This window comes from Natrix helvetica (genome assembly GCF_964273705.1).
Source record: "Natrix helvetica genome assembly, chromosome: 3".
NCBI classification, from domain to species: Eukaryota; Metazoa; Chordata; class Lepidosauria; order Squamata; family Natricidae; genus Natrix; species Natrix helvetica.
This window is the reverse complement of record NC_138549.1, coordinates 147,333,333-147,347,953: the sequence shown is the minus strand read 5'-3', so window position 1 is coordinate 147,347,953 and position 14,621 is coordinate 147,333,333. Positions and strand designations below refer to the sequence as shown.

General features: G+C 42.3%; 1 protein-coding gene across 1 annotated transcript; it reads left to right on the top strand.

The window, feature by feature from the left end:
• The first annotated feature begins 6,538 nt into the window (after positions 1-6,538).
• On the top strand, positions 6,539-11,504 carry SLC32A1 (solute carrier family 32 member 1). The gene is made up of 2 exons (XM_081949216.1): positions 6,539-7,388; positions 9,389-11,504. The coding sequence occupies exons 1-2, from the start codon at positions 7,011-7,013 to the stop codon at positions 10,574-10,576; spliced, it is 1,566 nt and encodes a 521-aa protein (XP_081805342.1). The 5' UTR covers positions 6,539-7,010; the 3' UTR covers positions 10,577-11,504.
• The last annotated feature ends 3,117 nt before the right edge of the window (positions 11,505-14,621 follow it).

The following is a 14,621-nucleotide window of genomic DNA, read 5'->3' as shown; positions in this document are numbered from 1 at the left end:
CAGTGCCTCCGGGTGGTGGGATGCCTTCCGAGGGAATCGTCCGAAGCTGCGGCGGAAGAGCTTGCCTGGCTGCTGCTGGAAAGGGGGCTGGACGACTCACGCACTCGGCGAGAGAGGGTGGGCGTTGGGGGTGTGTGTGGATGCGCGGGATGCTGAGCTTCCTCTTTTGCAACCTAGCTGGTGGCGAACGAGCGCAGTTGGCGCAATCTAAGCAGGGCAGGGGGCAGCTTCAGCGTTTAGAGTGGGAAGGAAGGAAGGAACGGAGGGAGGGAAGGAAGGAGGGAAAAGGAGGAACGGAGGAAGGGAAAGAAGGAAGGAAGAATCGTTTTTTGCTCCGACGAACTTCTCTTTTCTTTGGAAACCGTGGCAATCGCCTTAGCTTCTGCTCCTGACCAGCTCAGTCGCGTGCCATAACTTGCTCTGCTTTGTGGGGAAACTTGCAGAATTTGCGGTCCGTGTCTCTTTGCGGCGGTCGGAGAGGTCTGCCTTGGCAACGGAGACAGGAGAAAGGCGTTCTAGCGGTGAGTTACGCAACCCCTGGCTACAGCTGCCTCTCCTTGAAGGGTGGGATCCCGACCAGGTATCCCGAGAAGAATGTATCCGAAGAATTCAAGAAGTTTACTCCCTGGTAGCTGCCTGTAGGCTTCACTACAGAAGCCAAGAGAGGGAGGAGCTCGGCCCGTCGCTACAAATCGCCGCTACTTTTGCCTTTGTTTCCGAGGGCTCCAAAACGCAGGTTCGTCTCGTCCTGGGCGAAGTTGGAGTCAAAGGAACGAGTTAGATACTCCTTCCTTTCCTAACCTGGTGCTCCTCCCATTTCCTCCCTTCCCCAGGTAAAGATTTCCCTCATATGTGCTAGTCGTTCCCGATTCTAAGAGGCGGTGTTCATCTCCGTTTCAAAGCCGAAGAGTCACTGCTGTCCGAAGACATCTCCGTGGTCATGTGGCCGCCATGACTAGCACGGAAGCTTTTACCTTCCCACCAAAGGTGGTCCCTATTTTTCTACTTGCATTTTTTACGTGCTTTCGAAGCTGTAACAAGTAATGGGAGCTCGCTCCGTTATGCGGTGCTAGGGATTCGAACCGCCGATGCGTATCCTCCCTTCCAGGGGTAGTTAGCCTAAAAAGGTTAAAAGCTTCCGAGAGTTCAATATCTGGTGACTTCGTAGACCTTCCGCGGATCTTTCTTAGCCATCAGTAGGACGGGATTTGCCACCATCGTCTTCTTCTAGTCTGGTTTTCCCCGACTTCCTTCCATCCCCGGGATTTCCTGGTCGCGCCAAGATTTTAACCAGATCGCATTAGGTTTAATTTTTCGTGTTTTTTTTTTTTTACTCCAATGTAGGGTGGAGTTCCTTAATTCGCAGCCAGCCCCGTCACAACCAGCTGACTGCGAATTGTGAGAAGTTTGTAAAGCGGTCCAACCAGCCGGGGAAGCGGCTGATCGGGGGGGGGGACCGATTTGAAGACTGCCCCCCTCCTTCTAAACCCCTTTTGCTTTCGTCAGGTCCAGCTTTCCATCGCCGAAGGAACCTCTGAAAAAAGCAGCGCCCGAGAACTCTTGTGAGGCTTTAGTTGAGCTTTCTTAACTGTTCGGTCCGTGCCTCTTCTGAGGCTGGTAGGGGACTTTTATTTCATGTCGTTATCGGCTTGCGGACTCTTTTGCCGTGCAAGAAACAAAGAGAAACCAGTAACGTGCGTCAAATGGCGCGTTCGGCAAGTAAAAACAACGGGGATGGTGATTCCCTTCTTCTTGGCCAAGGCGGCGAAGTATCGGAGACAGATTTCTCAGTCCATTTGCAGGCAGCCTTGCCTATTTCATGATCACCCTCCATCAAAAGCTTTAACTTAGCTCCCGAGCCCAAACAAAGGAAATGCGGAGTTTAATCCCTTCTAGCCGTAAAGGTGCTTTTTCAGGAGGCAACTGGATTTTTTCTTTCTTTCTTTGATCTGCTCCATCCCCTGCAAGCAATATAAATCCTTCCATTTTCCCACCATCCAGTCAGAGCCGAAGAAGCTTCTTGGAAGAGAAACGAAAAGTCTTCAAATAAAAAAAAACACCCCAAAGTCCAGTTGCCTCCTGAAAAAAAGCACCTTTGGGACATCCATGGCCTGCATGACTGCGAATCTCTACAGGCTTTTAGCTATGCAATTTGGGATGAGTCCCTTCGAATCGATTTCTCTTTAACTTTTAAATGCACCTCAGACTGTTGGGAAGAGGAGAGAAAGATATCTTTGCCGGATAAATTAATCTGAATCAAGTTTAGATGGGAGTCGTACGGATGCTATTTAACAATCGAAACACGTAGGGAAAGTCAATTATCTCAATTGGAAACCAAATTGGTCCCACTCTCCAAATAGCGTCTAAAAGCTGCCCCTCCCTCCCCTCGGTGCCTTTTCAGGGACGCAATTGAGTCAAAGCCGAGAAAAAAAGATTGATAATGCCTGTGAATTAATGGAGGCACTTTTTGGCTGCATTTATACATCAGGCTTAACGTGGCTGGTGCATTAACTGATCTTCAGGGTTTGCACAATACATTGAACTAAAAACCCTACCTAACCAAACGGCTTGCATTTGCAAAAAAAAAAAAAAAAAGCTAACGTGGGTAAAAACTAAGCCGCTAGTCCGTTGTGCGAAACTTGAAACCGGCCATGTCCGGGGCGTTATACAAACACACTGTCCGAATTGACTGCATTGCGATTCAGCGTTTGGAAAACGACCAAAATAGTCCAGTTTTAGGATGAAAAGTTTCTGAAACTTTAAGCCAGCGGTCGCGTCCCGAGCCTTTCCTTTAATGTCAAGTAAATAACAATTCAGAGGAAAAAACCTCGTGTCATTTCAGTTTAAAGCCTTAAGCCACGAACTCGCTAGCCTAGAAGAAAGAGTAGAAAGCCCTTATTTCCTCTTCTGGCTTCTAACGCGGACAGCTCCAGAAAATGTGGGAGTCAAATAACAAAATGACTGAAATAAGAATTTTTGGGAAAACGGCCAACCTAAGAGAAGAGGAGGGGGTGGAATAAGATTGCCGTGAGCTGCTCATTTGTTTCTGAACTAGAAAAGGTTGCCGCAGCAAAGGAAGGAAGAGGGGAGGGTTAAATGCGAGTGAGGGGCTCGCATTGGGGGGAGGTTTGGGAGCACCGACGTCATCTAACAAAGTATACCTAATGAAGACAATGGGGCTTTCCCCATTTAGAATTCACGGGGATTTCGGGCGGGGGGGGGACTGCCTTTGACCTTTCCAAGACAAACCAATTGTCTGGGGGCTAGAAGTGCGATGCTATTTATTCCGAATCGTTCTTTCACATCGTTTTGCAAAACAACAACAGATTTTACCTAGGCAATATAATAAATCATGTATGTTTCCTCATTTGGGGGTCACCGTGATTATAATCGCATGTAAAACTTGTGATGAACATGTCTTCTGCGTTTTGATTTTAATAGGAAATATACCTAAATTTTACTTTATTTGGTGTGGGACGACAGAGAAGGGAAGGAAGGAAGAAAGAAAGAAAGAGAAGAAGGCTATTCTTTTTTTGATTACAGGCTTTTTTGTTTTTTGTTTTTAAACAATCTAAGGACGGGCTATTCAGCTCTATATGCCCATCAGTAGGATTTGCCCATTAGAAGTGTGTATTAAAATTTGCCCGAAAAAGGTTCAGTTGTGTATTTCTTTAAAAAAAATATTTGAAATTTAAAAGTAGGACTGTAAAAGACCAATTAAATTAATACTTATCAATGGAGCTTCCTAATGAAAAGGATGCCAGGACCTACTTTGGTTTTGTTTTAGAAATGTTTTGACCAATGTTAAGAATTTGCCAGACTATTTTTTCCTTAGATTCTGTGCAACGGGGGCGCGTGCATGCGTGAGGGTAATGCACTGTCATTTCACAATGGGAATTAAAATTTGGATGCGGTTTGACTGTTCCTTTGGTTCACATGCCTGCTGGCTATTTCTAAATATGGAGCGGAAGGGGGGGGGGGAAACCCCGCCTGCGCTTTTCTTCCCCGACCTATTTGTGCAACGATATGTGATAATTCCTTCTTCATAGCAAAGCTGGAGAACGCTTTGGCTAAACTGCGTTACATCTCTTTCCCCTTTCTCTCCTTTCTAATTAAACGGATGCCGAGAAGGCTATTTTTAAAATGGAAAAATTAGCTGCATTACTTGTAAATTCCAGCCGAGTGTAACCGCGGCTATAGAAAATATTTATGTAACCCAAGAAGCACCTTTAAAATAACCCAAAGATTTATTTTTATTCTACCTTTATTACTTTATAAATAACTCAAGAAGGAGAGCATATCTAATAGTCCTTTCTCTCCCACTCCCCCCCCCCCAATAACAACCCTTTGTGGTGGGTTGGAGAGAGAGACAGAGAGGAAGAGGGAGGGAAGGAAAGGGAGAGGGAGGGAGGTGGAGGGGGGAAAGGGAAAGGGAGAGAGAGACCTAAAATCACCCATCCGGCCGGGGTGGTTAATGCAGAACTAACACTCTTCCGGTTTCTAGCCTGGTGTAACCTTGGACTCTTTCTGAATCCAGGAACCTGTTTCTGAATAATGGCAACTATTTTGAATCATACTACTTATTTAAAAAGTCAGCCAAGATGACGCAGACTAGAATGACATAATTTTTTAAATGATTCTTTTCAGGCTATAATAAATATATTCTGCGAGCTTAACTCAAAAAAATATTTAATAAAGTGAAACATTTGATTTAGTTTCTATGTCACTTTATATCAGCTTCCTTCAAAGGATTCAGATACGTTTATTAATGCCTACGTCGAGCAATCCCTTGAGTTCGCAGGATTAGCATACAACTATTTATCAATAGAATAACGGAGGAGAAAAACTCCGACCTCCAGTCCATCTTGCACTCTTGCCCATTGCAACTTTTATTCGTATTAACTCCGGCTTACAGTTTCTCACGATCAGTGGCGTATTAAGGCTCACTGGTGCCCTAAACACTGACAAATCTTGGTACCTCCCTCCTTTGTACATACTGTACAAATCTTCATTGGTTTTTTCTTTCTTTCTCAACTTTGTGGAGGGGCCTGGTGCCCTAAGCACGTGCTTAGTCTACTTAATGGTCAATACACCGCTCACCATGATATATAGATCGGGAGAAATGTGATGAACCATGGTTTTTTTTCTTTTCTCTTTCTTTTGTTCCAAACGCAGAGTCAAAAATCTTCCCTCTGAAACCGAATCCGATTTCGAAAACACGCGTTTCAGTATTTCGAGAAAACAGATCATCAGAATGGAGGAGGGCGCGGTCCTATTTTAAGAAGATTTAATGTCCTCTTAATAAAAGAGGGAGAAGGACAAGGAACCAATCAAAGCTACGAGTTGGACTGAAAGGGACCGAAGATGCTTTCAATTTCAATTTCGCAATACCTGCCTGCCCCTCCCCCCCAAATCTCATCTCCGCCCACGCAGCCGCAACACCCTATTTCTTGCTGCAGTGTTTTATCGAGCCAGGTGCTTGTCTTAAAGCTTGGCTAAAATTAAAAGAGTCACGCTTCCGTCTAAAAATATGACGATATTAAACCGCAGCTAGTAAAGAGATTTGATAACGCCGTACACATACATTCTAAAGACAAGCGAGAGAGATTCGGTAAAGCAGGAATACGCTTGGCCGTGTAAACAGAATTCGAAGCAAAATCGTCGCACAGGAGTCTATTTCCCATTATAGTCTTAAAACCGGATAAATCTGATGTAGTACCTCTCTGCTAGTAGCCAAAAACCAGAGGTCTGGAAACCAATTTTGAGGCGAGGCTAATATATTTCATTAAAGCTTGTAATAAAACGGATTACTGTAGTCTGAAACGGTGCTTCCGGGCTCCTTCCGATTTGGGGCTACCCTAAACTTACTTAGCCCTCACCCTACCGTCTCTGCCAATAGATAATTAGAATACCGCAATTTTTTCCCAGGCCTGTCTTGCTGGCCTCATTCCCCCTCACTTTCCTCTTCATCCTGGGCAGGCTAATACTATTTTGGTTCGCCCATAGGGACACAATTCTTAGGTGAATTGAACCGAATGAACACAGAGGGCGGAGGACGAGAAAAGGGTCATTTCCCAGCCTCTTCGAGGAGACCATTGATGAGGGGGCGATTGCGGATGGCACAGGGGAGCCCTCCCCGCAGATTTTGATATCAAAGCTGGGCTTGGCCCCGGTCTGCAAACCGCGCCTGGGAAGGAAGAGATGCGTGCAGAAGATGCCAACTGGTGCCCCCTCCCTTTCCTTCTGCAGTTTGTCTCAGGCGTGGGTGTTGCTGTTGGTGGGGAGGGGAGAAGGAGATTTTGGTGGGGACCTCCCCCAGAAATGCAGCAAACCTTTCCTCAGGCTCCCTTCCTCCCATCCCATCCCACCCCACCCTCATCCCATTCTCCCCCTCCCCTTTCCTTCTGCTAGTTGGACGCGTGGGGACAGAGACGTGCCGCGCGCAAGCAGAAGGCTTGCGTGGCAATCTGGTGACCGCCGCTCGTCCCCCTCTCGCTTTCCCCCCTCCCCTCCCCTCCAGGTTCCTCTGCATTGCATTGGCACCGCCGAGGAGGCTGGAGAGACAACCCGCTCGCCTCTCGACTCCGAAGTGGGAAGAGAAGCCGGAGTGAAGGTGGAAGGACGTCGGGGCAGAGGAGCTAAGCTGCCGGTGGCGAGGTGGGCATTCCAGCCGCTTTTCCAGCCCCCCACACCTGTCGCGCCTTCCGAAGAGCCTATGCCCCAGGCAAACGGCAAGAGCTGCCCCTGCAGGTGCCGAGGTCATGGTCCAAGCCACTCTGCAGAGGCGAAGGTCCAGTTCCAGGCGGGAGTGGAGATAGCGCCCTTCTAAGGCTCGCCCTCAACCGCCGGAGCAGCAGCAGCGAGACTGGCGTGCCAAGCGGGACTGGCACCGCAGTAGCTTCGTCGGCTTCGGCCCCTTTCCACCTATCTGCCCGTTGCCCGCTTCCCGAGCGTTTGGTCTCTGCCCGCACCCGCACTCCCGCACAAGCCAGGCAGCCCGGGCGAGCATCATGGCGACGCTAATTCGCAGCAAGATCTCCAACGTGGCCACCTCGGTTTCCAACAAGTCCCAGGCGAAGGTCAGCGGCATCTTTGCCCGCATGGGCTTCCAGGCAGCGACCAACGAAGAAGCGGTGGGGTTTGTTCACTGCGATGACCTGGACTACGAGCACCGGCAGGGGCTGCAGATGGACATCCTGAAATCCGAGGGCAGCGATGAAGGAGGAGAGGCGCCCTTGGAAGGAGATACCCACTACCAGAGGGATGGCACGGGACCCCTGCCTCCCTCCGCTTCCAAGGACGACGGCGTTTGCTCCGAGCTGTCCACTCAAGGGAAGCCCAGGATCACCTCCTGGGAAGCCGGCTGGAATGTCACCAATGCCATCCAGGTAACCTTCAGAGCTCTATTTCTCTTCTCCGTTGGGGGGGGGGGGGGATCGTGGGTTTAATGGGGACTTTCCTTGGCCTTAATTTCCAGTGGAGTCAGGGGATCCAGAGTCTTTGAGGGGCTGTAAGGGTTCATTCATGTAGAGTAGGGTCCTTGATACGCATCACCTTGGATCATAGCATGTTAGAAGCAGAAGGTGTCCCCGGAGGGACATCTTTATCCAATCCACTGCCGAACTATGTAAATAGCTGTCCACCCATTTTCAAGTCACTGCACGTTCCAGAAAGGTAAAATCACTTTCTAATTGATGTTAAGAACACGAATCAACACGTTCTAGGTGTTGTTGCACTTCCTCCCTCCCCCATCTTTGTCTCCTCCCCCAAATTCAGCCAGACTTATCTCTATTGTGGCAATTTCAATCTGTGTTAATGATGATGGGATGGCAATTTTTTTTGAAAAAAAATGTGGTTGCATTGTGCATTCTAAATTTGCATTATCTAATCCTTTCCCGTTTCATCTGTATCTATGCCTGAATTTGTTTTAATCTGCTCAAAGCAGCATATGGTCCAAATGGGACCACCATTCTCCCTTAGATGTTTTATTTGATTTTTGCTTTAGCATTTGGAAAATTGGGAAAGAGTGAAATGACCACTTCCCCCCTCCTTGCATTGATTTGTATTGTAGATACAGAACATAGGGGCTTCATCTACCAAACCTGATTGTATAATCACAGTTATTTTACAATTTGTTGGCATTGTCTATACACAGCAATGAGATGCACCATAACAAAATTGCACTATAGAAAAGATTTGTTCCTTTTCACTTTCAATCCAACGTTGTTCAGATCTGAACGAAAATAGTACTAATCAGGAAATGAACTTTTAGGAAAATGAGTAGCATTTCCCTAGTAGAAATCAATTTTATTCAGTAGTGAAGATTTGAAAGCAAATTTCCATAATATTTCTGTTGTTCCCTCCACCCAAACTATTGTCCACATTGATATATAACTTAAACAAGCAAACAAACACAACAACCAATCTTATTTTCACTAATTAGCCTATAACTGCAAAGGGTATAGTTTGAAATTCTGTCCCTATTTGTTTGGAAATAAGCTGTAGTGAACTCAGTGAGAACTATTTCTTAGTAGACATGTATATGATTACTTTACAAAACAATTTATTCTATGTATTCAGTTCTAATCCTTTAAGTGAAATATTTTTAGATGATAACAATGGAATATCTATCCCAGGGAATAGTAGTGGCATGTACAATTTGATTTAATAGCAATCTGATGATCACACTGCATTTTTGCATCTGAATCAGTGTCATTACAACTAAAATAAGTCAGAGTAATTTTAGTGAGTTTACAATTATTGTTCTTGGTGATTGGTATCTAGTCAAAGACATGTTACACAAGGAAGTGTGATTGAGTCCTATGTGTACTATTTTTTTTACAAAGCTTTTGAGTAGATGCCTGTTTTCTCAAGCATTTGTAGGATGATCTAGGACCAAACTTTTTGTTACATTGCTTTTTTTTTAAAAAAAAAGTGTTTTATTTTTTGCACTCTCAGTTTTAAGAAGTACTGGTTTTATTATGGTGATTTTATTTGTTTTTAAATTGCCCTGGATTCCCTCAGGAAAGCAAAATGTAAAGTGTTTTGTAGCTTTAAAATGAGGTATGTATTCATTTTGAACTTTAAATTCTTTTTTTTTAAAAAAAGAAAACCAAACCAATTCTTTCAATGAGACAGGGTCTTCCCCTGTTACCTTGCTTCCTAGCTGCATGAGAATTTATGGAAGTAAAATTTTTAAGAACATGTCTGCAGAAAAATAGACTCTCCTTCCCCCTATTTTTAAATGTTTTAATTTTGGAATTAAGCATGGGTTATTTTTTTAAAAAGCAAGTTGTTACTATCTCCATTTGTGTATTTTCTTGGAGAGTAACTGCTTCCTTGCAAATAAATATCTGAGCAATACAATATCCATTTTCTGTCTTTCTAGGGGATGTTTGTTCTTGGCCTGCCCTATGCTATTCTTCATGGTGGATACCTAGGACTCTTTTTAATCATTTTTGCAGCGGTAGTTTGCTGCTACACTGGGAAAATCCTCATTGCCTGTCTCTATGAAGAGAATGAAGACGGAGAGATAGTCAGGGTGAGAGACTCCTATGTGGATATTGCAAATGCTTGCTGCACCCCTAGGTTTCCCAGTCTCGGGGGCAGGATTGTAAACGTGGCCCAGATCATAGAACTGGTTATGACCTGCATCCTGTATGTAGTGGTCAGTGGTAACCTGATGTACAACAGCTTCCCAAACTTGCCAGTGTCCCAGAAATCATGGTCCATCATTGCGACAGCAGCGCTCCTGCCTTGTGCTTTCTTGAAGAACCTCAAAGCTGTTTCCAAATTCAGTTTACTCTGCACCTTGGCTCATTTTGTGATAAACGTTTTAGTGATTGCCTACTGCCTCTCCAGAGCCCGAGACTGGGCATGGGATAAAGTCAAGTTTTACATTGATGTGAAGAAATTCCCCATCTCAATTGGCATCATTGTCTTTAGCTACACCTCTCAGATCTTCCTGCCTTCCTTGGAAGGGAACATGCAGAATCCCAAGGAGTTCCATTGCATGATGAACTGGACTCACATAGCTGCTTGCATCCTGAAGGGTCTCTTTGCCTTGGTAGCCTACCTGACTTGGGCCGACGATACAAAAGAAGTCATTACAGACAACTTGCCCTCTACCATTAGAGCTGTCGTTAACCTTTTCTTGGTAGCCAAGGCTTTGCTCTCCTATCCTTTGCCTTTCTTTGCAGCGGTGGAAGTCCTGGAGCGATCCCTCTTCCAAGAAGGAACCAGGGCTTGCTTTCCTAATTGCTATGGGGGTGATGGGAGGCTGAAATCCTGGGGACTCGTCCTTAGGTGTGCTCTTGTGGTGTTCACCTTGCTGATGGCCATTTATGTCCCACATTTTGCCCTCCTGATGGGCCTAACAGGAAGCCTCACAGGGGCAGGCCTCTGTTTCCTCCTTCCCAGCCTTTTCCACCTGAAGCTATTATGGAGGAAACTCTTGTGGCATCACGTCTTCTTTGATGTGGCCATTTTTGTAATAGGCGGTATATGCAGTGTGTCAGGCTTCATTCACTCTTTAGAAGGCCTCATTGAAGCTTTTAGAACCAATACAGAAGATTAAAAGGTGGGCTAGATTGGTTGCCCCAGAGGGAGGAGAACAAACAAACAACAACCCACACACAGAGAACATTTACATAGCCAAAAGATTATGCATCCCCATAAAAGAGAAATGTTGTTATTTTAGTGAAGTTACACTTGACAAACATAAGTGAGTTTCCAGATCAGAGGCTTACCCAACAGACTTTTTAAATAAATGAAGAAACCCTATATATTTTGTATTATTTAGATATTATCAGAGAAAAAAGTATTTGGAATATTTCCCTGTCTTCTTCACTTCATAATCTACATACATTTAATCTTTCTAAAGAGAGTAAAATCCTCTGTTCGGAACTAGGGAGTGATTCCATGGTAATATTTTTGCAGGTTTTATGCAACTCAGTATTGTTTAAAAAATAATATAAATGTCCATCCAGTTGCTTGGGATCATTTTGCTGGATCACTGGAGTACATGTACGGCTTGATGCTAAATTTGTATGAGGAACAAATTGAGATGGCTCTGCCGACCATCCCTGAGCCTAGCAAACTGTAACGTTTACAGCTGTATATTAAAACAATCCATAAGAACTGCTTTAACACTTCCATATCAGCTCATATCCAGTACCAGCATGTCCCATTTTGAGTAAAGATCTGTAGCTGACCTGCAGCTGAGATCACAGAGTTAGTGTCAGTTATTGAGGATTGAGTTACTTTTATTCCTATTCTTAAAAAAAAAGAGAGAATAAAATTGTTGGATTTGACAGCTATTATGGATAAGAATAAATCATATACAAGAAAACATTTCTGTGCAACTACCAGGTTTGTGGAGCTGTTTCAAATGTATGTGTGATGTAATTGTGGTAAATACAATGACAAATGTATATCAGAAAATTTATCTTTAACATAGAATGTGATTCATCAATATATCAAACAATAAAGAGAAACCATAAGAATTACGGCTGGTATGTTTTTTTCTAGGAATGCCTTTATAGTATCCTCAAAGCATCTCATCTCCTATAGTTATTTATGTGAAACCAAGCTCCATTGCAACTCATCATGTTTTTCTTCTTTGTAGCTACTTCTTTTTCCATTGCAGGGTAAGTCAGCAGATATTTTTTGCAGGTACAAGGTGGATTAAGAAACATCATGTGGTGTATGTAAATAAAGCCTGTATTGAATTCAAGTGTTGTACCAACTTTGAATGGATGATTTCTTGGTTCACAGTAGTTCTGCAGTGTGCATATTTACCTAGAACAAAGGATCTAAGATTTCAGTGGAATTTTCTCTCTGACTAAGCATTGGGTTATGAACTGATTCTCCAATCTATGAAGAACATTTGGTATTCAGCCAAAACAGTGCAGTGTTCTATGAGAATTGTGATGGAAGTTACTTGCCAATAGTATTGTGAAGTTTTTGTCTTCTGGTTATTCATTTATTGCATAGGACTCTTCAAAATATATTTGAGATGTAACATTTACTATTTTGAAATCATTTAGTATGGACCACACTATGTTATTTTCTTCTCTTTTTATTTTCTTGTCTTTGAGCATAATTTCTATCTATCTACATACTAAATATATTTTAATTATCTATCTATCTATCATCTATCTATCATCTATCTATCTATCTATCTATCTATCTATCTATCTATCTATCTATCTATCATCTATCTATCTATCTATCTATCTATCTATCTATCTATCTCTATCTATCATCTATCTATCATCTAACATTCTTCTATCTTCATCCATCCATCCATGTATTCTTACTCTTTTCAATCTGTAAAATATTTTAAATGTTTCCATAATGTTTCATGCAACAAAATGAGTATTTCAAGCATTTTAGTTTTGAATATTTTAGCTTTAAAGAATGGAAGCTGAGAGGGAAGGGAACAGGAATAGCAACAGGAATCCTTGGGTCTACCTGATGTAAGAATTAAACTATTATCTGGTAGTCCTGTTTCTGGACTATATCTTTCCAGAGTACAGGAGAGGCAATCAAAGTAGGATTATCTCCTTCATGAAGACATTTTGTCTACGATAATCTTCTATGAAAGGTTGAAAACTGAAGAACTTTGTCTACCTCCTAACAACCTAAGACTACCCCCCCCTTTAAAGAAAATGTGCAAGAAGTACTCCTCTTGCTTGCACAATCCTCTAAGTACCATGCCAGTTGACAAATAAATCAGGAACTTCCTCAAACATGACTGCCCATCTTGGGTAGCTTCTAAGAAAGATCTGCTGATACCCTGCCAGGAAGTAAGAGGGCAGTGGCCCAGGTGGCCAGGCTTCCTTGAGGTAGCTTTCCCCTGATGAAATATGTTGATCCCAGAAGTGAGCCTAGACCTCCAAAAAGCAATGAAAACTGTACTTTTGAAAGTGACATTGATTTCTGAGCATTTTCTTTGGGAGTCTGTTAGGCCTATCTTCTACCCTATGGATTTTAGTTCATTTTAGGTTGAGGTCATGGTATTCATAGCACAATTTATTGTTCCTTATGGCTTGTGCACCACCCTGAGTCTTATGAAAGGCTAGTTAGGTAGTATAACTCTTAAATCTTTGCAATATGGGTTTGAATAATGCAGTACTGAAATGACATGGGATGACATAGGTAATGACGTGTTTCTGATTAACTTTAATTCCAGTTTAATTCATTTTATAGCAGTCTTTTCAAGGAAATGTTTTATTTATTTATTTAAACAGTGTTACAGCATTTTTTGACCCATTTAAGCAGTGAAAGAAACAAATGGATTTTTTTTGAATAAGATATTATTTAAATTAATTAAACTACTGGATATATTTGAAGAGTATAGGCATTATAATATTGGCCAACTCTCATCTTTGAGTAAAAGTGTTGCTCACTTCTACTATTATACATTGATTTTGAGCCCTTGGATATTGTCCTGGCTGACATGAAGGAAAGATGAGATAAAAAAAAGAAATACTATTTAATAAAATGTGAATAATTGAATTTCAGAGTAGTGCTGACATGCAGTCCTAACCACTACAATGGAAAAGATATTATGTTTACAAAAAGAAGACAACTTGTTCTCAAAATTAGCCTACTAAAATTATAACCATAATTCTGATTTAGGGCATCTTTAACAAGCATATTAAATAAAATCAATAAAAAGTCATCAAATTATTCAAAGTGCAGAATGTACAAAGAAGCAGAAGAAACAGTAGATCTCATACATTGCTATAAGAAGGTCACACAAGCTGATTATAATTGACATAACACAGTCAGCACAATAATTCACTGGAACATCTGTAAACATTATCATGTGCCAGTAATGATAAATTGTTGGGAACATAGAGCTGAAAAAGTAGTTAAAAAATGACCAAATTAAAGTATTGTGAGATTTCCAAATACAAGCTGAAAAAATCTTGACTCATAATAAATCAGATTTAACTCTGCTTAGAAAGAAGAAAGTGTGGATAACTGATGTGGCAATACCAGAGGATAGTAAATTAGAAGACAAAGCATTGATCATAGAGTATCAAGATCTGAAAATCAAAATTAAAAGATTGTGACATAAACTGGCATGGTGATTCCAACAGTTACTGCACACAGGGTACAATACCGAAGAATCTTTGTGTATTAAAAAAAAAATCCCATTTGTCAATTACAAAAGGCCATGCTGCTTTGATCTACACATATACTACACCAATACATTACAGCATCCTAGATAGTTGGGAATAACTTGAAGGTGAACAACAGTTAAAGAACTGACACTTGTGATTTCATATTTTTGTGTATATATGAATAATTTTTAACAGTAACTTAATTACTAAATTGTTTGGTATCTTTAATATTATTTAATAACAACATCTACCTATCTAGGTCCTTGGGAAAGACTTGGTATGGATACAAATGTCAAATCCAGTCTAAGTATTTGGCTGACTGTGCAACTAACTATACTGTAACAATGTTTTTCTTAAGTATTCTACCTTTCTCTTTTCTTGGTTAAGTTCTTTCTTTATCCCTATCAGGAATTTCAAATAGTACCTCCTAGTGGCCACTTGAGATTTCTTTCTCCAAAACTCATATTCGAGAGTCTCTAATCTTTT